The sequence below is a fragment of the Oncorhynchus keta genome, chromosome 7, assembly GCF_023373465.1.
Source record: "Oncorhynchus keta strain PuntledgeMale-10-30-2019 chromosome 7, Oket_V2, whole genome shotgun sequence".
Classification (NCBI taxonomy): Eukaryota; Metazoa; Chordata; class Actinopteri; order Salmoniformes; family Salmonidae; genus Oncorhynchus; species Oncorhynchus keta.
Window position 1 is genome coordinate 19,063,484 of NC_068427.1, and position 25,957 is coordinate 19,089,440.

A 25,957-nucleotide genomic window follows, 5' to 3' on the forward strand; every position below is an offset into this window, starting at 1 on the left:
TAAGGGCTAACTGGCCAATACGGCCAGGCTCGGCTGCTACAGCACCAAGACCTTCAAGTTGCAACTCAAACCAAACAGTCAGCAGTGTCCCCCACAGTAAACTCTAAATGACACAGACGGTGAGTGAACTCTAGTTGACTCTAGTTCAGGGTATTCAAGTTGGGGTCACGGGGGAATTGCAGTGGGGTCGCCAAAATTGGAACAAAACATTAAGAATACAGATTATTGTATGGGACAATATACAAGAACGCTAATTTGGAGAAAAAAAAATTGTAAATGTTTTTTTTATTTTTTTTAATTTATTATTTTGATAGATGAAAAAAATCAATTGAAGGTTATTTGTTGATATGCAGATTTTAAGGTTGCGTCATTAGATTTGGAATCAAAGGAAAAAAAACGGGTCCCTGCTGAAAAAGTTTGAACACCACTGCTGTAGTTGGTAAAAACACTACATTGCATTAGAACATGCAGCATTTGAAACATCCATCCCATAGCCATTGACTTCTTTCAAAAAAGCACACCAAAGGTTACAAATTAAATGTGACGGATGTGATAGAAGGATATGATGTCCTACCTGCATGCTTTGAGCACCTGGCTGGAGCTGGGGTAGATGGAGACTGAGGACCATGGGGCCAGGGCCGGCCTGCTGTAAGACACCCCAGTGGGCTCTACTCTCACTGGGCTCCGAGAGTCCTCTAGCCCCTTACCGTTGACCTGTGGGGTAGTGGTAGCGGTACCGGTGGTTCCGCTGTTGGACGGGCTGCTGATAAGGCTGGTAAGGCTGTTGGCTGTGAAGGGGTGGTGGTCGGCGCAGCGCGGGGGGGAGGGGGTGGAGGCGGACATGGCTGAGAGGGGCGAGGAGGCCACAGAGCGTTCCGACAGGGGTTTGGGACCTCCGTGGTGGACACCCGGGTGGATGTTGTTGACCTTGATGTTATTGTCCATGGTGGCTCCTTGATTAACACCACCGTGATTATTATTATTATTATCATCGTGGTTAGTAACATCCTTATTACTGGCTTTTCCCATGAGCAAGGCTGAGAGCTGAGGATTGTCTGAACTGAGCATGCCCGGAGAAGGAGAGCCGGGCAGGGATTGGCTCCACGAGCTGTCTGTGGTCACCGCCCCCTGCTGGATGTGATTAGCCAATCCCTGCATAGGGGCAGTGGTACCGGGACTAAGCGGTGTCCCTGTGGTGGTAGCCAATCCACTGCTGCTTCCTGAAGGCATGGTCTCTTTGGTTTGGGCCACTGAGGTAGTGGTGGCGGAGTGGAGGGGCAAGGAGGGGAGGTGGTTGGGGGCACCGGTCCTCTGTGGCAAAGAGGAGAAGGAGGAAGAGGAGGCAGGGCAGGGCCCGGTAGAATGTCCGACCTGATTTAGAATTTGAGCACCGGATCCAGCGGCCTGGGAGGAGGATGAAGAGAAAGGGTGTTCTCCATTGGGACCTGCCGAATGTGAACCTGGACCTTTGTGAAGCCCCTGGATAGAGGGGGACAAAAACAGACTGATCAGTGATGAGGGAGTGACAGACCAAGTCAGAGCAAAATAAAAGGAGGTTGAGTGAAAGAGTGAGCAATAGAGAATCCACAAGATAGTAGGAATATGAATCTTTCCCTTTCAAGATGATCAATACACATCTAGTTAGATGCATGGGCAATGATACGTTTCAGTTTTAAATGATTCGGTATGATTTAGAAAAGGAATCGACGCGATTTGGTTTGATAACGGCTTGATTCTATGCACTTTTGCTGAATAAATACATTCACTTTCCATTACAAATAGAGCTGGGTATGTCTGCGCTGTGTTTGTGTGCGTCTCCCTGAATGGATTTGACTTCACCCCCCATCTCAAAATGTAATGGTTTTGACCGTTTGGAAGTTTGAGCTTCTTTTCTCCTCCCGCTTTGCCATGCAGTGCGCCTCGCAAAAGTGATTGCTCTTTATGAAACTATCAACTTTACCCTGTATGTCAAAAAATTACCATATACACCTGCTCTTTCCATGACAGACTGACCAGGTGAATCCTGGTGAAAGCTATGATCCCTTGATGTCACTTGTTAAGTCCACTTCAGTGAGTGTAGATGAAGGGGAGGATACAGGTTAAAGAAGAATTTTTAAGCCCAGAAACAATTGAGAAATGGATTGTGTAGGTGTGCCATTCAGAGGGTGAATGGACAAGACAAAATATTTAAGTGCCTTTGAACAGGGTATGGTGGTACGTCCCAGGCACACCGGTTTGAGTGTGTCAAGAACTGCAATGCTGCTGGGTTTTTAACACTCAACAGTTTCCCGTGTATATCAAGAATGGTCCACCACCCAAAGGACATCCAGCCAACTTAGCACAACTGTGGGAAGCATGAGTTGACATGTGCCAGCATCCCTATGGCATCCCAAGGTGTTCTGAATGTTTGGTGTATATACCACAAACCCCCAAGGTGCCCTATTGCTATTATAAACTGGTTACCAGTAAAATTAGATCAGTAAAAATAAATGTGTTGTCATATCCATGGAATACGTTCTGATATACCACAGCTATCAGCATTCAGGGCTCAAAACACACAGTTTATAATAATGAATTTGTAACAATAACCTAGCAAATTACATTAGCTGTCACTCAACTAATTAAGCTTAATATCAAGCTAACCATTTCAGCATTTGAATGCTTAAGGTGCCACACAGATGTGCAACATCAGGAAGAGGATGCCTACCTCGCGTTGGTCAGTGCACGAAGCTGGGAACAGTGAGCAGTTTGACTAGGCTACTGATATTATCTATGGTTATTTGGCATGCAAAAAAATGACTTGTAGATCAATGACTGTTAACAGTTATATGCTTAGTTTGAGACTGAAGAGGAGGCTGCATCAATTGTCACAAAAGATTAGATATTTTCAAAACAATTTAATGAATCGGTAATTAGTAACATTTGAATAGATTTTCGACCGATGCATACTACATTTGGATTGGTTTGGTGTCAGTGGACCGATGCGGTATTATCTTCAACATTTGAACTGAGGGCCAATGTATTATAGTGAAATGTTACATCCTTACAAGATAGATATAAACAGTTAGCAAACAATATAGAACAAGAGTGAATGTGAGAGAGAGACAAAGAACTCGTCAGAATTAAAGAGAGACCGAAACAAAAAGATATGTACCTGAGTGGAGTTGGTAAGTTGCTGGCTCTTCCAGGCCTCCTCTACATTACGGGTACTATTACTGCTGTGACTGGTGTTGTTGCTGGTTGGGGTACTGGGGTTACTGGTACTAGTGGCATTGCAGTTGTGAGGTAGACAGTTCTGCTGTAGGTAAGGCACGTTTCCATTACTCCCGCCACCTCCCGGTAACGTCCCTGCACCCGGTAGACCGGGAGCGCGATTATTGCCCACAGTTCCCCCCTCTGGATTGCCTAGCTGCCCAAGGGGACTTGAAGATAAAGGTGTGTTGGCCATTGGCTGAGCAGTACAGGGGGGACGGACTGTGGTTTGACTGACGGGTGAAGTCCGGGAGAGGGGGTGAGGGGAGGGGAGGGAGTTTGGGGACAGCGAGGGGCCGTTGGGTAGGGTGGGCCGCAACTGTCCTGCTGCCTGCTGTCTCACCTAGCCAATTAAAGGGGTGATGGGAGAGAGACAACAGTTTGAATACGGTTTATAATAAAATGTGTGGTGTTTGCTTATATGTGTGTGTGTGTGTGTGTGTGTCTGTACCTGATGTTGATGCTGCTGCATGAGGGAGAACTGTTTTTCCAGCTGGTCCAGAATCTGCATCTGTGGTGGTTTCAGACTGGCCCGGTTGGTCCGGAGCTGATCCAGGAGCTAGAAGAGAATGGAAAGGTACAGGCATTTAGAACCATTGATAACTATTTACATTCTGAAGTGTTTTGCTTATGGCTTTTTATGCTTACTATTCAGTACGCAAGTTGCTTTATACTGCAAAGTTGCTTTGGAGAAGGGCTGTAGAGTCTGTAAAATGACTCACATGTAACAAATACAGTTCAGGTCTGACTCATTTGATTAGAATCAGACACTGGTATGGTTTGATTGGAAGAGCAGAACCCACCTGTAATTTCTGTGGTGTTAGGTACCAGCTGGGGATCTGGTGTTGTACCGGGTGGTTTGTCCACAGGTCCACAGCACACTGTGGGATCAGAGAGAGAGATACTTGGCAATAAAGCTTGTAACAATTTAGGCATAATTCTTATTTGCGTTCATACAGCTGGTATAGGGTCAGTTGGTGTGACAGAGATTTGGTTCTGGGTTCTGACATTAGGCTAGGTTAAGGACCAATGTTACCTCTAAGCTGCACGCAGCTGCCCCAGAACTGCCACGCAGAAGAAATATCAGCCCGCGCAGAGAAGCACAAGATTGAACGTTCTAGTTTTCCCCCTTAGTTAACACCTTCAACGTTTCCCTTTACTGTGAAAATTGTGATCGAATCAACACAATGTTAGCCACGTTCAATGCAACATACCGAAGCAAAACAAACTATACAAGAGATTTTCTTGTAGCCAGAGCGCATTGGAGTACGATTATTTTGCATTGACTCAGGCCCATACACAGACCGGTGCGCCATAACCAAACAGAGCTGCAGAATCCCTATTTGCAAATAGACCATTGCCACATATGGATCTGTGCCATTTACTTTGAACTGGACTGTGTTTACAGCATGAGTGGTCATGAATAAATGTGCTTAAATGCGCTTGTTTCGAGATCAAAGCAATTGCTGCATGTAGCTAGGTGTGTACATTTGTTCGTATTCTTTGCTAGTAAGCAAGTTATTAGCCCAGATATAGCTCATTTCTAGACAGCAATGGGGGAGTGGTTGCTTGCTACAAGAGCACAAAACATGTGCATTTCTAGCCATCTTTGAAAAGCAAGTCAGGTAAAGAGCTTTTTTACTGTAAGGGGCAGTGTTGTATTTTGGGGCAGGCTTGAATAAGCTAAGTAGCCAAAAGTCAAAGGTTAGCATCATTTGTCAGAATATCTAATAATAGTATGGGAATAATAATGTATTTTATTTTGAAAAGTGGTTTCAACAACATTTTCAGTCACCGCCTTGTCTGAATGACAAGTGGATAAACAGGTTCATGTCTATCCCTACATGTTTTCCCCCCAAAAGTCTCATGGAATGTAGGCCAAGATTGAACACCACATATTGGCTGCTACTGTAGACTGAATGATAGAACAGCTATTTCCATGTTAATATGTTATGGGATGCATTTTCGCCATAGTTTTTTAATGGTAGGCCATTCTGATAGGCCTACATTATGATCAAATAGCCACAATGGCCTTCACTGTTATAACTGTAACTCAAAGCGGGTACAGCCTCAGTGTTCACAGTAAACGTGCCAGAAGTTGCACAGAATTTTCACAACGTTCAAGTTTGCGCTCAGCAGACCTGATATTTGCTCAGTGGCAAAAACTGTTTGAGGGAACATTGTTAAGGACTGAACCATACCTTAGCCGGGCTGGCGGTGCGTTTTCTCTTGGCGGGGCTGGCCTGACCGTCAGTGTGGCTGGGATGGGGGGAGACGTGCGTTTGGCCCTGGCCTCCCTCACCACTCTGGTGGGACTTAGACGCCTGGGGGAGAGGCAGGAGAGGAGGGGGAGGATGGTTCTGTTACTATGTGTAGAGGGTTTGGTCTAAGAACAGATACCAAAACCCCGACGACAACCTTATTGATACGTCTAATCAGAAATCTCAGAGCCAACAGTGTGTGTGACAGTCTTGTCTTTTTTTCTTGGCAGGAGGAATGAGATGAATTTGATATGGAACGTAAGGAACTTAAATATTTGGGTTACCACCGTTTGCCATCAAACCTTTGGTGCCAAGGTAGTTTAAATGTCAAACGGTCGTCCAAGAAAAATAAGACATGGCAGGCAAGTTGAGAATTCATCAGATATCATTCAGTCACTAACACGTAACAATTCCATATCAGAAGTTTCCATTCATTCTGTGCATGTCATATCAAACAGAGTTGATGGGTGAGTGAGAGTAGCATTGACTGATGACTTGTACTGTTGTATTAGGAACCACACAGAGAATTTCATCTACTAAACCTACTATATGTGAGGTTAGTGTTAGTGAGGGCGATTCTCGTCTCAACTCCTTCGCTTTTTCTGCACTGATGCAAACGCTTCTAGACAGATGAATGCAAATATTGTCTGTGGGCATCCACTGTTTTTCACCTATTCTGAGTTTTCCAATCAGTGCCAATGAGAGGAGAGAAAAGGAGGAAAGGAGAAGACTATTGAGATGCACCAGGACAGGACAGGTAAGGCAGTAGCAGTAGTAGTAGTAAGGGTTTGTTAGCTGGGTGTTATCGGTCTCTAGTGGTCTCACCTGCTGCTGCTGTGTCTGTGACCCTGGGCTGCCTGCTGCAGTGTTCAGGCCACCCTGTCTGGAGGTGAGCTCAGCGGGGATGGGCAGGCTCCACGCCTCCTCAATACTAGGAAGCATTTTAGTACCCTTCCCCCCCGCAAGACTACCTGGCTGAGGGTTACACAACTGAGCCTATAGGAGGAGGAAATGGCGTAAAGACACATTTCAGTACTGGTTTACGGTATGGTAGGACAATCCAGTGGCACTACGTACTGAGCACTTTGTGGAGTATAGTACTTTAATACTTTCTACTAAGTCAATCAGTTATAGTATAGGTACTCTTCAATACAGCCTCTTCAGAGATGATATAAAGTCAAATGAAAAGAATCACTCAAAGAATGGTCAATGCCATGAGATTGTCTTTATGATTACTGATGAGAATGTGTAGTATCGCATCAATATGAATCAGTGTTCATATATCAATGAGTCAAACCAAAAATCACAGAATTACGTCACAGTCCATAAAATCAACAATAAATAATTGTACAAAATAGAGCTCTTAAAACACTTGCATGATACACCACAACACAACAAAGCACAAAACAACCCAACACACACCACAACATTTAACAGAAAAGGGCCAGCTGAAATCTTTGGTTACTGGTTGGTTGGTGTGTGCATGTGTGTACATCTCTGCATGTGTATCCCTCCCTCCCTGCCTACCTGCAGCAGCTTAATGCGGTGTGTGAGGGCGGCGGTGTTAGTGCAGGACTTGCTGCGGGTGGCGTTGATGTAACACTTGATGGCATCGTGCGGCTGCCCGCAGGATTCATAGAGCGTGCCCAGGTCCATCCAGGCGGCTGCGTGGCTGTGGTCCAGCTGCACTGCACAAATGTAGGCCTGCAGTGCATCCATAGGCTGGTTCTGCTGCTGGTACAGCACACTAGGGGAGAGAGGGAGGGAGAGAGAGAAAGTGAGAAAGAATGAGTGACTGGGGAGAGGGGGGCAGGGTTTTTAGTGTACCCTCTCCCTCGGGTGGCCACACCCAAACTCTATCCATACTTCACTTGCTAAGGACCTCTAACTCCCTCTCTGCCTCTCCTGTTGCAGTGTGGAGCTGCAGGGTCCCCTAGGGTCCAAACCAGCCCCTTAGAGGGACCCCGAGCTGCGGATTCCCTTGAGACGGTACAGCACCAAGACTGTAGATATAGGCTAATACTGCTGTTACAATCCTATTGCTATGGCCAACACCCACATCCACTCCAGTGTTTCCCCTATATGCATTTAGCATATAGGGGATGGTAAAAAGTTTCAGTGTAAACTTGTAAATCGTGTAAACGATTAAAACCTTGACAGACAGGAAGAATCTAAAATTCCATAAATGTCATGGCATGGGGCCCCCAGTGATTTATTTATACTGCTTGAAATCACTCAGATAACATAAGAACACAGCATAAGCCATAGGAAAATGTGTAGAATTTTAGGAAACTAGCTTTAAAACGGCAAAATTGGGTCTCTGCATCCAAGAGGGCTTCTAAAACTGTGCCATTGGCCACGCCCACAGCCGACAAGCCCCCTCCCCAACTTTACCACCGCTGCTGAAAAAACAACCTGTGAAATACTACACTCCATCAGATTATCCTTCATGACTTCGCCAAGGGTCCTACAGCCAGACAGTTGAGTATACGCTGGCTGCAGTGAGTCAGGTCTTACCCTATGGAGCACCAGGTATCAGCGCTGGCCTCAGACTTGTCAATGGACTGTCTGTAGGAGATGAAGGCATCCTGGACTTTCCCAATACTGGAGTAGCACCTGGAGAGAAACACACAACATGCTTGGTTACTTATCAACATGAGCATGAATACAAAGATACAGTCAGAGAGACATCATGGCAGAGACATTTCTACGTTGGCTGGGTAACACAACCACAAAGTGGCCGCTCCGGTGGGAGAAATCAATATGAGAATATCACAACACTGGCAGGTAAGTAATACTGTGAAACCTTATCATTCCACGACTGCTGCATATATTATGGACATTTTCAGAAATTCCAATGAAAAAAAAATAGATACAATTTCCATATGTAGCATCCTCCACATGTATTGGTTTGGTTAAGCAGTGCTGAAGAGAACCTCCCCCGACAGTTTTTTGTATTCTCGTCAAGACCAGTATGTAGGGGATGTAGGCATTTCTTCCACACATGCTACTTTAGGTTAGCACTAGCCCAACCATGTCAACTGTACCCTAATGATCCATAATCAAATAAGTCTAAGTCATAATACAATTGTGTGGATTCGCAGAAAGGCAAACTGAAATAAAAAATAAATAAAATTAGCGCTATTCATCTGTAGGTTTCTGTGTAACAAAAATGAGCTTCCCAGTGAGAAGTGAGACTGATCAATAATCAGTGTGATCAGAAAAGTAGACAACGAAGCTCTGAAACGGCTACTGTCTAGGCCTGTAGAATGTAGAGAAACAGGTGAGACTGGGGCTGAACCCAGTAGGAGAGAACAGACAAGTCTGGTGAGCTTTGCTGCCTTATGGGCAGAGTACTACTCAATACACTGCTGTTGAACCTTACACACCTACTGGAGGGTAACTAGAGCCAGTAGAAATTCACTATGAAAGAAAATGTCAACAAAAGAAAAGGAAAGCCTATTACCTGCCGAGGAAGTACCAGGACTGTCCAGAATTGGGGTCTGCTTCTAGCGACTTCTGCAGACACTGGATGGCATAGCTGTCCTTGGAGCCTTTGTCCCCTAACAGCTCCACTGTGTGATGCATCCAGCCTGGAAGAGACCAGACCAGGGGAGTTAGGAGGGTGGAGGATCCAACAACTGCCACCACTAGTCTGGGTGCAGGGCTAGCCTTCTGCTAGCTGGTCAACAGCACCACTAGCTAGCAGCACCCTACACTTCACTGTCTGCAATAGTAACTCTCACCACCACTGATCCAGCAGGTCTTTCTGCTAGTCTATTACCAAGGCTAGCTAGATCGGATAACAATGGTACAGCTGGTGTGACTAATATTAGACTAATATTCACTATACACTGGTATAGTACTACACTGTCAGGCTCAGAGATACTGCTCTGTCTGTCTGGTGTGTAAAAGCTCCAGTCTCATAAACGGACCAAATGGCTTGTCTGTCTAGAGCTTTCTAAAGAAGAGGGAGGGAGGGAGCAGAAAGTGGGAGGGAGGGAGGGAGAGATTCCTCCTCCATACACACACCAGCCATGTCTTCAAAGGTCTAAACAAGTCCCCAGGGGCTCCCTCCCCTCTCTCCACACACACACACACACACTTCCCTAAGGACGGGATACACACACTTCCCTAAGGACGGGCATACACACACTTCCCACTCGCTCCCCTCAACACCTGTGGCGAGCCTTGCTGGGAGGTCACCATGACAACCCTGGCAGAGCCGCCGTCAGGGCAGAAAGAGAGAATGGCCGTCAGGGCAGAAAGAGAGAATGGCTTTACGACCGAGGGAACATTCTTAACCAGGGAGGATGGCAAGAAAAAAGACAAGAGCTGTGTGTTTGGAGAGGACGACATTGGAGAGGTGTGTGTCTGTGGTTGTGTGTAGCATGGGGGTTGGGGTACACAAACTAACACCTCCATAATGAGCTGTTGCATCGGACACTGGAGGATTGGGAGAGACTTGGGAAAACAGGGAAGGGAGCAGAGAAGAAGTGGAGATCTGGGAAAACTGTTCAGCTGGGAATACCGTGCACAACATATCCCAGAACACAATGCATGATGCAACCCTGTGTTATCAACCTTATACACCTGGTTCATATTAGTACCATCAACAACAAATACAAAGCACTATATCTTTAGCAATGCATTGTACACAGTATTTAACCTAGGCTATTTTGAAGGGGCACAAATGTGGTCAGTAACTGACAACTAAATATATAAAACACACCACCTATAGACACTGCTCTACAAAATTCTAGCAACCAATTTATATAGCTTGAAAAAGATGAGTGTTGCACTTTCCCTTTTGACTATAAAATGTAAAAGACAGCACTTTTCATATCAAAACCTTCCAAAAACAAACTAGGATACGTTTTTCAACATATTCAACAAAACCAAAGGAAATGATAGGTTGTTACGAAAATGACATGATGGGAACAAGTAACGCATTTTCTTTCAACAAATGACAGTCTGACAAAATAGGATATACGAGAGAGACTGAAGGACTTACCCAGTTGTTGCAGTGTAGTAGCCTTCACCTGTGCAGGAATATTCTCTGTCTGTAGTAAACTCTCATATGCTTCTTTTGCTGCTCTGAATTTCTTCTGCAGAATGACAAGGGGGAAAGAGAGAGAGAGAGAGAGAGAGAGAGAGAAGGGTTGATTTAGCCAGAAAGAAGGGTCAGTATGTTTTATGGTCTCACTGGTCGGACACAAAGAAGTCTGGACACCTCAGACCAATCCAACAATGTGAGGCCTTTCAGACTGACCACACACACACACGACAGGGGGAGGGTCAGTCTGGGACAGGACAGGCCAGACTTAACACGTTGGACAGGTTTTAAGTGGTGTGTGTGTGTGTATGCGTTAATCATCCCACCTTCAGTTTTTATCTGGGGAAACCTGAGAAGCCACACTGGACAAAGATGTGTTTATTTTTCTAACTGACCTCGAGTCTGATCTAGTTGTGTGTGTGTGTGTGTAGTCTGGAGGTCTCTGTTCTTATCTTCTTTTACTCCATCACTAGAGCGACCTGCCTCCATGTCTGCAGACTCGAAAGCCCTCGACACACACACACACACGCACAGCAGTCTGGCCCTGGGCTCTTCCTGTCTGGCCACCATAAAACCCATGTCAGGGTAAACAAAGTTACTATAGGGCAATACACCCAGCACCAGGTTCTAATCCACCAACCATTACCAACTCAACACGAGAGATACAGTTACCGGTATCACAAACCACGGTAAATTTCCCGACGATTAGTATTACAGTCACAAATTGTAATTATCATTAAAACCGTGTTTGGTTACCACGGGTTTGAAAAGCGCACAGTAAATACTGTCCAGCATCAACCACAGTCAGCAACAGTGACGCAGGCGCAGCATGCAACGTGGGTTTTGTTTCGTGTGAAAACATGGCGGAAGGCAGTGACATCGGCTCGGGAGATTTTTCAGCCTTCTAAGAGGACCAAATCTGAAGTGTGGTCGTATTTTGGGTTTTACAAGAGTGCCGAGGGAAACATAATCGAAGATGGTCACCCTGTCTGCAGAACATGCAACAAAAAAAATATTGCTGCGAAGGGGGCAAAACTTCTAATCTCTTGACTCATCTTCGTGATCACCACCCACTACTTTATAGCGAATCCAAGGTAAGTTAACTTTTAGCTCAATGCATGATGTGTGAACTTTGAAACGGCAGAAAATGTCATGGTTAGTCTGTCTAACTTGCTAATAGCTTGTCTATAATGTAAACTGAAGCTTTCAGTGTCACCTACTGTTGTAAAAACACTACACGTTGTTCTGCTGCTGTATGGGTCGTGTGTCTGCAGACTCTATTCTCCCATTGCACACAATAACACGTTATGTAGTTTAGTTACCCAACCAACATATTTTGTTGATTTAAAATCCATCAGACGTCGACTTGGTTGTAAAAGTGTTCCAACAGGAGAAACACTATGGACTCCTCCTCCTATACAAGACTTCTCTATACAAGACTCATGTTTTTATGTCGATTGTTGGGATCATTGCAAATACTATCACTGTCTTCTTAAGACTCATTTGTATTTATGTAAATTGTGCATGGGGTCATTGCATATACTCAAATGCAACACAGAAGAATAATAATAATAAAACACCAATAATAATAATACATTTGCTATTCCCTTGTTTACAGAGTGGGTATGCAGCAGGCAAACCCAGTGACGCTACTGGTCCCTCATCATCTACAGTTGTGACAGAGACACTCGAGCAAGTATTTAAAAAGGCAGGCTGCTTAGGCACCCACATCAAAAAAATGCTCAAGACCTCAGTGCAGCCCTTTCATATTACATTGCAAAGGACATGATGCCATTTCAAATTGTTGAGAGAGCTGGCTTTCTGAGGCTGATGAAGATTGCCGTGCCTGACTACAATGTGAATGCTGCTAATTTTCCTTTTTTATTTGACTTGCTTACTTAAACTATGTGAAATTCGAATTCAAAATATATTTTTTTAGCCTCATCTATTCTGTGGCTGCATTAAATAAAAAACATAATGTTAATTCAGCAATTTACGTTTGTTTACTTAATTTTTGTTCCCCGATGAAACTGTAACATCCATTACTGTAGGTAGTTAAGTGTTGTCACGATACCAGAATTTTGACTTCGATACCAGGTTTAGTATCACAATAGTCTATCATGATACTCGATACCATGGAGAAAAAAATAAGGCATATTAGCCAGTCACACAATGGCACTTGATCCAGACAGATTTTATATATATATAATATATATATATATATATATTTTACATCCAACATTTTTCAGGTGCTGCTATGTATGCGTTAATGAATCAATTATACAATCTAATTACAGAAATTACCATTATTTGAATAGTAAATCTCTACTGATTAACTAGGTAAATCAAGATGTAGCCTTATCCACAATACAGTTGAATGCATATTCAATAGGAGTGTGAACTTGCATTTAGTTATTGAGCTTGTTTTGGCTGATTTCATGGGGCTACATATGACAAACAATCAGTTTCCCTTCCATTTGGGACTTATTTTGTACTGTTCAATAACATTTGCAAAGAAGTAGCTTATTTTAAAAAATTCATTGCGCAGCCTGTTATTCATGAGGCAGTCAGTTTGCTGAGGCAATAAATAATCTTTGGGAGAGACATGAGAGAGAGAGACCAAATTAGCATATTTTGCGTTATGGTTTGCATATTATAACAAATAAACTACTAGGGTGGATTGATGTTAGCTTTAGCTTTCAGCTAGCAAGGAAAGTTAGCCTACAAAAGCTGGAAGCTACCGGTATCTTCTTCTATTGTAAAGTGTTCTAACCTGTAAGGTTCTTTTTTTGTTGCAAACAATAATTAACAGTTTCGACATTTGTACACAGCATTCGTACATGCTGTGTTGCATTATTTAAGTGTGTTAACTTGTGTGCAGCATGACTGCAGCCCAGACTCCCAGTGCAGGCTAGCAATGAGTAAAGGCGTCCGCATGCTTCCCAGCCGAAACAGTTCGGTAGAGTTCGTGTATATATTATGACGACGTTTTGTGACGTTTTGTTCGTTTTGAACTTTGAGGGTTTTTTCGGCTGTTCGGGCATACAATTATTTTTCTGGAGGAAAGCCGAATTCTACGCCCCTTCGTTGATGATTGGTTAACAGTAGGGATTCTTCAATAAAGTTGTGTTGTCATTCAATGACAGACGACTAGTTTTCATGCACATTTAAAAAAGAAAATACTGCACCAAACATCTTAGTTAGTTATAAAATTGTGTGACTAAGATCTCTTTGCCAAAAACAGAAAAATGAATGACAGATTTCATGAGTTATCTTGCTACGGCATCTCAAAATGGACAAACAGTATTATTGCTGCTTTTTTTCTTGTTTTTCAAGTGAAAGTCTTTTAAGGGAGTTTACGAGCACACTCGTTCGGCTAGGCGCCAGACAAACTGAATCATGCTGACGCCTTAAGTGGATCAGGCATAGTGTGCGCTATAATAAGGGGTCGGCTCACTGGCGAACCGGACATCCCCACAGCCCCCTCAAGGGGTGGGGGGTACGAGCTCTGGAGGCTCATGCGCCTGTCACCAATGTATATTTTAAAATGTAGCAAATCATTTTGACAGTAACCCTGTAAAAGTAATTTTATTCATAAACATCTTTAATTTCCATATGTACTAGAAAGCTAAGAGTTTGCTTCAGGAATGTGACTGAAAAACTGCCCCGGGCCTTGAAAAATAAATAATTAAACTGATAGAAATTATAAGGGGGATATCAGCGAACAAATGCTATGGTCAAGGTTACGACGGCGCCAGTGCAATGAGTGGAGCTTACTCAGGTTTTCAAAAGCTCATATCAGACCTAGACCTATGTAGTTCTTTATGAGTTTTAGTTTAGAAAACAATCACTCCACAGAAGCGATAGTTTCAGGGATGGAAAGAAACAGCTTGATTGCCATAGAAACAACAAGGAAACTGGGCAGAAGCGAAGAGTGCTTCAAATACAGCAGTACTGCAACATCTGTAATTAAGCCTCGTTCTCCTTAATTGCTGGCCTCAACACATTAAGAAAATAGATTAACTGTATAGGAAGCTCTGGGGACAGGTCGTCTTGATACTGGACAACCAATAAGATGCAGATGCAAACAGATTATCATATTTAGAGGACAGTTCTGGTTTGCTTGAACCTAAAAGCGATTTGGGATTTTTGTTCATACTGGTGAATCGGCGTTTGAGTTGTGTGGTTGCAATATCAACAGTCCATTATCTCTGGTGTATCTTGGCATGCATCATTCAAGACAAAGTTTAAAATGTGTGCAGCGCAATGGACGTATAATGCACAATGTCACAGGAAAGACTGTCTGGGTTGGCAATACTCAGTATAATAAACAGTTGGGCCTGCAACCTGGACCCACAGGCTGTGGTGAAAACATTTGCACAAAAAAAAAAGAGGACTTCAGGAGACCCGGGGAGTCTGGAGTTAAATCAAATTAAACTTGTTTCCCTCATTGTTAGGCTATTTGATGTGTAATGTTTATAAAAAGTTTATAAATAACGCCTACATCGCAGCTGAAGTCTAAATTTGGGTGGTATCGAGATTTTCATATCATCATACCTTCTCTCATCCCGGGATTTATGGTATTACAGGTTTAGTACTCAAGGGGCGCCAGAAAACGAAGAAAAAAATCCCAATTGGGTGTCTATTACCAGAATGCTAACCATATTGGCAAAAGTAATCGCGTATTTCCATGGAGGCTGCTAGCTAAATATGCTAACGAGCGCAAATGTAAATTTAAAATGGCAAAGAAAGGCAATTCAGCTCACATATATAGGTAGGAGCTACTGAATGTCATTTTTGGTGAGTTTTGATGTTTTACAAGCAAATATTGTGCAAATGAACAAAGTTTTGACGTATGCTTGTCTGAAGGAAGAACAGTACTGGCTCTGGAGCAGCATGTGTACAGGCTGTGTCTGTGTGGAGTCTGGAGGAGAATGGGGGGGAAGGAGCAGACTGGTCTTGACTGATTTCTTTTGATTTTCCCATGATTTCAAGCAAAGAGGCACTGAGTTTGAAGGTAGGCCTTGAAATACATCCACAGGTACACCTCCAATTGACTCAAATTATGTTAATTAGCCTATCATTTTCTGGAATTTTCCATGCGATTTAAAGTCAACTTAGTGTATGTAAACTTCTGACCTACTGGAATTGTGATACAGTGAATTATAAGTGAAATAAACTGTCTGTAAACAATTGTTGGAACAATTACTTGTGTCCTGCGCAAAGTAGATGTCCTAACCGACTTGCCAAAACTATAATTTGATGTCAATACATTTGTGGAGTGGTTGAAAAACGCGTCTTAATGACTCCAACCTAAGTGTATGTAAACTTCCGACTTCAACTGTATCATGGGCAAAGCCTCATCTGTCTGTGCCATCGGTCGCTGGAGGTATTGATCCTCTGGGTTGAGAATTGTTTTTCAATCAGAGCTGTTAAAAGGGTACGAGAGATGAAACGGTATGAACATTTCATATCACAATTATTGTGACCAAAATCAGCACGGTTATCAGTATTATCGCGGTAATGTTAAAATGTGCTGGAGATTTTCAAAAAGTACTGATACACACACAGACGGTCGACCGATTAATCGGAATGGTCGATTAATTAGGGCCGGTTTCAAGTTTTCATAATCGGAAATCGGTATTTTTTGGTGCCGATTCTTTTTTTTACCCTTACTTAACTAGGCAAGTCAGTTAAGAACACATTTTTATTTTCAATAACGGCCTAGGAACGGTCGGTTAACTGCTTTGTTCAGGGGCAGAACGACAGATTGTTACCTTGTCAGCTCTGGGATTCAATCTTGCAACCTTACGGTTAACTAGTCCAACGCTCTAACCACCTGCCTCTCATTGCACTTCACGAGTAGCCTGCCTGTTACGCGATGGCAGTAGAAGCCAAGGTAAGTCGCTAGCAAGCATTAAACTTATCTTACAAAAAACAATCAATCAATCTTAATCACTAGTTATAACACATGGTTGATGATATTACTGGTTTATCTAGCGTGTCATGCGTTGCATATAAATCGATTCAACACTGGGGGATGATTTAACAAAAGCGCATTTGCGAAAAAAGCACAATCGTTGGACGACTGAACCTAACCGTAAACACCAATGCCTTTCTTAAAATCAATACACAGAGGTATATATTTTTTAAACCTGCATATTTAGCTAAAAGAAATACAGGAGAGCAGGCAATATTAACCAGGTGAAATTGTGTCATTTCTCTTGCGTTCATTGCACGGGTATATGCAACAGTTTGGGCAGCCTGGCTCATTGCGAACTAATTTGGCAGAATTTTACGTAATTATGACATAACATTGAAGGTTGTGCAATATAACAGGAATATTTAGACTTACGGATGCCACCCGTTAGATAAAATACGGAACGGTTCCATATTTCACTGAAAGAATAAACGTTTTGTTTTCGAAATTATAGTTTCCGGATTCGGCCATATTAATGACCAAAGGCTCGTATTTCTGTGTGTTATTATGTTATAACTAAGTCTATGATTTTATAGAGCAGTCTGACTGAGCGATGGTAGGCAGCAGCAGGCTCGTAAGCATTCATTCAAACAGCACTTTTGTGCGTTTTACCAGCAACTCTTCGCAAGCACAGCGCTGTTTATGGCTTTAAGCCTATTAGCCTAATGGCTGGTGTAACCGATGTGAAATGGCTAGCTAGTTAGCTGGGTGTGCGCTAATAGCGTTTCAAACGTCACTCGCTCTGAGACTTGGAGTAGTTATTCCCCTTGCTCTGCAGCTTTTGTGCAGCGATGGGTAACGCTGCTTCGAGTGTGGCTGTTGTCGATGTGTTCCTGGTTAGAGCCCAGGTAGGGGCGAGGAGAGGGACGGAAGCTATACTGTTACACTGGCAATAATAAATATAGTGCCTATAAGAACATCCAATAGTTAAAGGTATATGAGATACAAATGGTATAGAGACATAGTCCTATAAATACTATATTAACTACAACCTAAAACCTCTTACCTTGGAATATTGAAGTCTCATGTTAAAAGGAACCACCAACTTTCATATGTTCTCATGTTCTGAGCAAGGAAGTTAAACGTTAGCTTTTTTACATGGCACATATTGCACTTTTACTTCTCTTTTACTTAATCTGCAATATTGTAATTATTCCCCTACCTTCTCATGCCTTTTGCACACATTGTATATAGACTCCCCCTTTTTTTCTACTGTGTTATTGACTTGTTAATTGTTTACTCCATGTGTAACTCTGTGTTGTCTGTTCACACTGCTATGCTTTATCTTGGCCATGTCGCAGTTGCAAATGAGAACTTGTTCTCAACTAGCCTACCTGGTTAAATAAAGGTGAAATAAATAAATAAATAAAAAAATATTTTTTTTTAAGTGTCCCTAGTGCAGGTTTAAATGAACACAACCGTAACGAAGAAATTTGTTGAGTGGTTGAAAAACAAGTTTTAATGACTCCAACCTAAGTGTATGTAAACTTCAGACTTCAATTCTATGTAGACGATGTAATGACGCCACAAAAGCAGAAAAATACTAAGCACACACTTGCAACAACTAAACAAGTTCAAGTCCAGCAGTCATTTGAAAGAGTAAGAACATTTCAGCAAGACAACTAAAAGGCAAAATCCATGAACTTTTCACGTGTGGGTTCCAAACCTCGAACGCATTTTTATTTTCTAAGAACAGTTTGAATTGAGGTGTGTTCCGCCTCATTCATTCACATAAAAGTTGTCCTTTCTATATTTGCAGACAATACACGTTTTAGACACTTCTGACCCGGACAAAATTCCAATTGTTTGTGCAGATCAAGTCTGCAGACATTTGCGCATCTCTCATCAGAACAGGATCTGCACACTTGTTCACATTTTCCGTCTGTTGCCCCCATCACAGTCATTGTGGTTTTCATTACCAATAACTTTGGAAATGTGTGTTTCTATCAAAGTAAGTGCCTCATTACATTATAATAGTTTCTGGATGTCGTGTTATGCCGTTTCTACCACAGCTCACTATGTATGGAGCATAATATATTTGTGTATATACGCGGACACGCGGACACGCGAGGTAAAGTTACTAATTTCATAACCTTTATGGTGTAATATTACATCGTGCTTATGTAGCTAGCTACATTCTTCTATTAGCTCTGGAAAACAATGCTAATTGCATCAGAGAAGTATTAGCTTGTGTTGTATTTTGAAGCTACCCTGGACTTATGACTCCCAAGTGGCGCAGCGTTCTAAGGCACAGCATCTCAGTGCTAGAGGCGTCACTACAGACACCCTGGTTCAAATCCAGGCTGTGTTTCTATGAAAGTAAGTGCATTATTATGTTAATAGTTTATGTATGTGATTTGTATGTGAACTGTATGTCCAATTACAAAAAATACCTTGTTCAGTAATCATCTCACCGGTTAGTTGGCAGTGAATTACATGACCATTGAGGGCAGCATCGATCAGATGGAAAAAATATCTTCTTATACCACTTGGTCGTTTTCTGAGTGCATTCCACAAAGCTGTTTATCATGTCTACCTTATCCACTGCCCCCATTTTGAGGTTATAGTCAAGCACACAGTCTGGTTTGATTTTTCTCTCTCCCATCAGGTGGTCCACCTTCCCTGTGGCCGACAAGATTGCTGTATAGACAGTGGAGAGGACAAAGACGTCTCGTTTGTCATGCCACTTTACTGCCAGCTGTTGATCGTTCTCCTGGAACTCCACCTCCCCGCTCTGCATCTTCTTGCATCCAAATGCTGGCATCCCCTTCCTGTTCGACCTGACTGTGCCACAGGCCCCTGTGTGCTGTTGGAGAGCAGATGCTGGAAGAGTGTGGGACTGCTGTAACAATTGTCCATATACAAAGTGTGTCCCTTGCTGAGATGAGGAGCCAGCATGGTCATCACCACGGACCCGGACACCCCAGGCCCCTCATAATGTTGGATGTCAGTGGTGGACCCTGTCTAAACTATAATGTCCTGGACAAATCCTGTCTTCATGTCGCACATAACAAAGAACTTGTCCCCAAACCTGTGCCTTTTGGAGGGAATATATTGACAGAACGCCAGCCGACCCTTCCATAACATCAGGGACTCATCAATGCATAGGTCCTTGTATGGCACAAAGACTCGACCAAATGCTGATGTCAGGCTGGTAAGAACATTTCTTATTTTGTATAATGGGGTCATTTAGGATGACAGGAGCATTGTTGACGAAATACAGGCTTCACAGCAGAACTAAGAAGCGGTCTTGGGAAAAGAGGGTGGCAAAGTATTCTCCAGTATTCTCTTAGGGAGTTCTACTTTACTATCCCCATGAGAAGGATGGTCACCAGGAAGGTATACATTTTACTAATTGTGCTTGTCAGCCATTTAGCCAGTTTCCCACAAACGCCTGGCTCTCTCTTCTCTTGTAGCTCCAAGGCATAGTGATTGGTCTCCTCTACTATCTCTCCCACCAGCTCCACTGTCAGAAACAACTTGAAGCGCTCTGCCTCAGATGGAAATGGCATGGGGCGTTGCACTCCAGGCTGGGACTCATCAAAGCAAACAGCAGGGCCAGGAGGGGTGAAATGACTGGCGGCCTTCCAGCTACCACAGAACTCCTGTACTTCATCCACTGTCGGTCTGCCTCCACCACCACCAGCATCTTCAAAGGGACCTGGGACTTCATCCGTGGACAAGGAGTCCTCAGATTCACAGTTCTCAATGGCCACGCGGTTGGGAGGCAGCTCCTCACTGTCAGAATCTGATTCCTGACTTTCATACTCAGACTCATTGTCATTAAAAAAATCTCCAGAATTTCCGCATTTGTGAGTTATCTCCTTTTGAAAAGACATTGCTGATGCTGCAGCTTATCTCACTAGCCTCATACATAGTGGGGCAAAAAAGTATTTAGTCAGCCACCAATTGTGCAAGTTCTTCCACTTAAAAATATGAGAGGCCTGTAATTTTCATCATAGGTACACTATGACAGACAAAATGAGGGGGGAAAAATCCAGAAAATCACGTAGGATTTTTGATGAATTTATTTGCAAATTATGGTGGAAAATATGTATTTGGTCACCTAGAAACAAGCAAGATTTCTGGCTCTCACAGACCTGTAACTTCTTCTTTAAGAGGCTCCTCTGTCCTCTGTATTAATGGCACCTGTTTGAACTTGTTATCAGTATAAAAGACACCTGTCCACAACCTCAAACAGTCACACTCCAGACTCCTATGGCCAAGACCAAAGAGCTGTCAAAGGACAACAAAATTGTAGACCTGCACCAGGCTGGGAAGACTGAATCTGCAATAGGTAAGCAGCTTGGTTTGAAGAAATCAACTGTGGGAGCAATTATTAGGAAATGGAAGACATACAAGATCATTGATAATCTCCCTCGATCTGGGGCTCCACACAAGATCTCACCCCGTGGGGTCAAAATGATCACAAGAACGGTGAGCAAAAATTGCAGAACCACACGGGGGGACCTAGTGAATGACCTTCAGAGAGCAGGTAACAAAGCCTATCATCAGTAACACACTACGCCGCCAGGGACTCAAATCCTGTAGTGCCAGACGTGTCCCCCTGCTTAAGCCAGTACATGTCCAGGCCCGTCTGAAGTTTGCTAGAGAGCATTTGGATGATCCGGAAGAAGATTGGGAGAATGTCATATGGTCCGATGAAACCAAAATAGAACTTTTTGGTAAAAACTCAACTCGTCGTGTTTGGAGGACAAAGAATGCTAAGTTGCATCCAAAGAACACCATACCTACTGTGAAGCATGGGGGTGCAAACATCATGCTTTGGGGATGTCTTTCTGCAAAGGGACCAGGAAGACTGATCCGTGTAAAGGAAGAAATGAATGGGGCCATGTATCGTGAGATTTTGAGTGAAAACCTATCAGTAAGGGCATTGAAGATGAAACGTGGCTGGGTCTTTCAGCATGACAATGATCCCAAACACACCGCCCGGGCAACAAAGGAGTGGCTTCGTAAGAAGCATTTCAAGGTCCTGGAGTGGCCTAGCCAGTCTCCAGATCTCAACCCCATAGAAAATCTTTGGAGGGAGTTGAAAGTCTGTGTTGCCCAGCAACAGCCCCAAAACATCACTGCTCTAGAGGTGATCTGCGTGGAGGAATGGGCCAAAATACCAGAAACAGTGTGTGAAAACCTTGTTTAGACTTACAGAAAACGTTTGACCTCTGTCATTGCCAACAACGGGTATATAACAAAGTATTGAGATAAACTTTTGTTATTGACCAAATACTTATTTTCCACCATAATTTTTTGAGAACTTCCGGAAATGAATGGTGGGATGTGAACGATGGTAGACGACACACCCAACATACATACTATAAACAGACCAAACGCATCTTGTCTTCTCTTATTATATTTGGTTACCGTGAGAGAGAAAAAAGCATGGCAGCACGCAGAAACTACCCATCGTAGGATTACTTTCCATTTCCAGAGAGTGTTTTACTAAATTAAAATGGTCCGTTCTAAATAAGCGTTCTAATCACACTGGTTTGATCGTACGCTACAGGGACCACTGTAGAATGATCACACCCGTGTGATGGTACGTGTGGAAAGGTTAACACCAAGAATGGAATTCATTGCCCTTGACAATCAACCGTTCCCTATCGTGGATGATGTTGGTTTTCGCCAGCTGGTCGAGCACCTTGAGCACAGGCACACACTACCAAGTAGGCGCTATTTTTCAGATGTTGCCCTACCGAAACGCACATCTATGAGCTACTTGCTATGGGCGTCACTGCTATTAGCTTCACGGCTAACATTTGGACCAGCGATGTCAGCCCCGTGAGCATGCCGAGTCTGACAGCACAGTGGGTCGACAAGGATTTTGTACTGAGGAAAGCCGTATTGCAACTTGAAAACACAAACACACTCCTAGCGCCATTCGAACAACCGCGTCTGCAGCAGACGTGATACCCTCTGTCATGGCATTGATACGCCTGTTCAACAAAACTGCAAACACAGACTGTGGGGTTAAAACTTAGAAAAGTACTCAAGGCTGTGAACAAGCGATTCGGTGGCATTCTCTCTGAGCCTCTTTACTGTGTCGCCACCATGCTCAATGCTAGGTACAAGGACCGCTACTTCGATGCAGACCAGAAACAGGGTTTATGTGAAATGTTACAGACACAGCTGGACAAGATGTGCACCGAGGAAGAGAGACCACAGATAGACAGAGCGGAAACTTCACTCCTTGACATGTATGATGAAATCCTGGTTGAGAATGAACAATGAAACAGCACAGTAGAGGTCGACCGATTAACCGGCATAGCCGATTTGTCTTGTTTTTCGAAATGATCGTTTCCAGATTTGACCATATTAAGGACCAAAGGCTCCTATTTCTGTGTTTTTTTAATAATTAATTCTATGATTTGATAGAGCAGTCTGACTAAGCGGTGGTAGGCAGCCGCAGGCTTGTAAGCATTCATTCAAACAGCACTTTACTGCGTTTGCCAGCAGCTCTTAGCAATGCTTGAAGCACAGCGCTGTTTAGGACTTCAAACCTATCAACTCCCGAGATTAGGCTGGCAATACTAAAGTGCCTATAAGAACATCCAATATTCAAAGGTATATGAAATACAAATGGTATAGAGAGAACGAGTCAATGCGTCAAAATTTCTATAATAACTACAACCTAAAACTTCTTACCTGGGAAAATTGAAGACTTGTGTTAAAAGGAACCCCCAGCTTTCTTATGTTCTCATGTTCTGAGCAAGGAACTTAAACATTAGCTTTTTTACATGGTACACATTGCACTTTTACTTTCTTCTCCAACACTGTGTTTTTGCATTATTTAAACCAAATTGAACATGTTTCATTATTTATTTGAGACTAAATTGATTTTATTAAGTTAAAATAAGTGTTCATTGTTCATTCAGTATTGTTGTAATTGTCATTATTAAAATTATATATATTAATCGTAATTGGCTTTTTTTGGTCCTCCAATCGGTATCGACATGGAAAAATCATAATCGGTCGACCTCTACAGCACAGCAAGTAAGTGAAATAAATAGGTTTGGATTATTTTGACTGGTAATGGGGACATAGGTAAATGCCAACAAAATTACTTTTTGGTCCGTGTGTGTGTGAACTATTTAACTGTACTAGAATGCTTAAAAGGCACAACATTTTAAAATAACAGTATAGTTTTTTGGGGCAAGGAAAATATTGGGTATTGGTATCGGCCAAAAATGTAATATCGGTGCATCCCTAATAGAAATATATAGAGATTTATATTTACTAAGGAGAAGGAAGCCATTCATTTTATGGGGCATACTCAACCGACCCACCACCAATATGTAGCACCCACTTGAGGTAAAAACCTGGCTGCTACAGCAGTGCAGCCTTTACTACCAGCACTAGAGAAGAGGAGGGAATAAGGATGGATTTCTTACCTGAATCTCATATAAATGAGCGATGTGGAACTGAACTGTGAATAGAAAAAGAGAGAGCGAGAGATTTAAACTGATACACAGGACAGGAGAATAATCACTTACATAGGGTGCTCTCTCACATTTCCCCTAGTGATGCAACCTAAACAGAAGCTACAGCAACAACTGGTAGACATTCATGATTGAAGAAAAACATGTTTTTACAGAGAGCTATAGCAAATGAATCCATGTACTGTTTTCTGTATCCCTGTGGGGAAAGGATGGGTGCAGACCAAAGTAGTCTGCATGGTGTGTGGTTACAGATGGGAGAGGGGGAGGTTAGGTCCCCTGTGTGTGTGTGTGTGTGTGTGTGTGTGTGTGTGTGTGTGTGTGTGTGTGTGTGTGTGTGTGTGTGTGTGTGTGTGTGTGTGTGTGTGTGTGTGTGTGTGTAGATGAAACTGCTCACATGTAAGTGTGTGTCAGAGTCTCAGCTCTGCCGATGTACTTTATGCCGATCCCCCCTAATGCTGTCTCCTAGGCAACCCAGTCTTAGGCAGGCGTTCGGAGTGTGTGTGTGTGTGTGAGTGCGCGTGTCTCCTTGACAACCCCCGTCTCAGATAAAAATATCCAGCCGGCATTCTGTGTCCTTTTCTTTTTGTGGTTAATACTGAGAAATGGTCAACTTGACAATGTCATATTTAATAATCCAGCATCACATCAGCTCGCCTACCTAACTCAACATGCTGGGAGAGAAAAGGAGAGAGAGGTAATGAATTGGTGTTTCAGTGATGGTACCAAACAGGAGAGGAATGCTGTTTGTGCATGCAGAGAGAGAAATGGGGGTGTAATGTTACTTACTTTCAGCTTTGGACAAAGTGCAGGGGTTGGAGTCAATCAAAGCCAGTTGAAAATGCTGGAGAGAGAGAGAAAGAGAGAGAGAAAGAGAGAGAGAAAGAGAAAGAGAAAGAGAGAGAGAGAGTGAGTCATCGTTGGAGGGTTTCCATGCAACTTTGTTCCTATATGACGGTGAGGAAGGTTCAGCATTTTACACGAAAGACACACACGTCTGGTTCCTCCAGGCTGACAAACGTCTGCTTAAAAAGTATAACGCGAAACTGATCCAATGGATGGTCTAACGGGGCAACAGAGTGCATACACAAAGACAGGGTTGCCAATGGCAGTGGTTGTCAAACCTCTCCATGGGGACCCGCAGACAATTCACGATTTTGTTGAAGCCCTGAACTAATCAGCTTCACCTAGTCAAGGGCTTGATGATTAGTTGTGCTATACAAAAAAAATCAGGTGTGCTATAGCTGTGGAATAGTTCAAATACATAGAACGGCTGAGGGTCCCACAAGGAGAGGTTTGAGAACCCCTGGCCTATGGGACTAGCCTCCAGGATCCTGCTGCAACGTCTCCTCAACTCTCTGTGGATGATATCATTTTCCCAACTCCCCCTAGTCTAACTTTTGTAAATCTGAATGAGACTGGATAGGTGTAATCAATATTGCGATAGCCTCACCTAACCTTCCAGAGGGCTCCTCGACATATAATTTTTTTCCTATCCAGTCTCTTCAGATGTGCACCCACCAGGTGAAGGGGAGGCTAGTCACTCAGACAGACACACCAGCAGCAGACATAGCGGAGCAGCAGCTTTTCACTGCAGCAGAAAGCAGCCCTTTAAACACACACCACACATACCTCAACGACCCCATTACACTGCAGCAACATGACAGAGAGGGCGAGAGAAACAGGGAAGGGGAGGGGGATAACAGAGGCGACCTGCAGAATGTCCTCATCCTCCTCCAATCCTTCATCTCACCACATCATATGTCCATTCATCTTATCCAAGTGGACATTCCTTCTGTTCATTCTTGGAAGGACTGACTTAATCCTCCCTCTACCCACACTAGTAACTCTCTGTCTGTCACAGATGACAGGACTCAGGAGCAGCCTGGACACTAATGCTTGGCGGATGGGAGTTTAGCCTGGATGCTGCAGCTGTACACAGTCTATCGGTAAA

General features: G+C 43.3%; 1 protein-coding gene across 5 annotated transcripts in view; it reads right to left on the reverse strand.

The window, feature by feature from the left end:
- Nucleotides 1-25,957, reverse strand: part of kdm6a (lysine (K)-specific demethylase 6A) — an 80,758-nt gene that overhangs the window by 10,097 nt on the left and 44,704 nt on the right. For all 5 annotated transcript variants that reach the window (XM_052522118.1, XM_052522117.1, XM_052522116.1 and 2 more), the window contains 12 exons: nt 24,793-24,847; nt 23,959-23,993; nt 10,528-10,621; nt 8,980-9,106; nt 8,031-8,129; nt 7,041-7,260; nt 6,339-6,509; nt 5,454-5,576; nt 4,056-4,133; nt 3,704-3,811; nt 3,155-3,595; nt 575-1,479 (listed from right to left, as the gene is read on the reverse strand). In XM_052522118.1, coding sequence (XP_052378078.1) covers nt 575-1,479; nt 3,155-3,595; nt 3,704-3,811; nt 4,056-4,133; nt 5,454-5,576; nt 6,339-6,509; nt 7,041-7,260; nt 8,031-8,129; nt 8,980-9,106; nt 10,528-10,621; nt 23,959-23,993; nt 24,793-24,847 — 2,456 coding nt within the window. The remainder of the gene's footprint in view (nt 1-574; nt 1,480-3,154; nt 3,596-3,703; nt 3,812-4,055; nt 4,134-5,453; nt 5,577-6,338; nt 6,510-7,040; nt 7,261-8,030; nt 8,130-8,979; nt 9,107-10,527; nt 10,622-23,958; nt 23,994-24,792; nt 24,848-25,957) is intronic.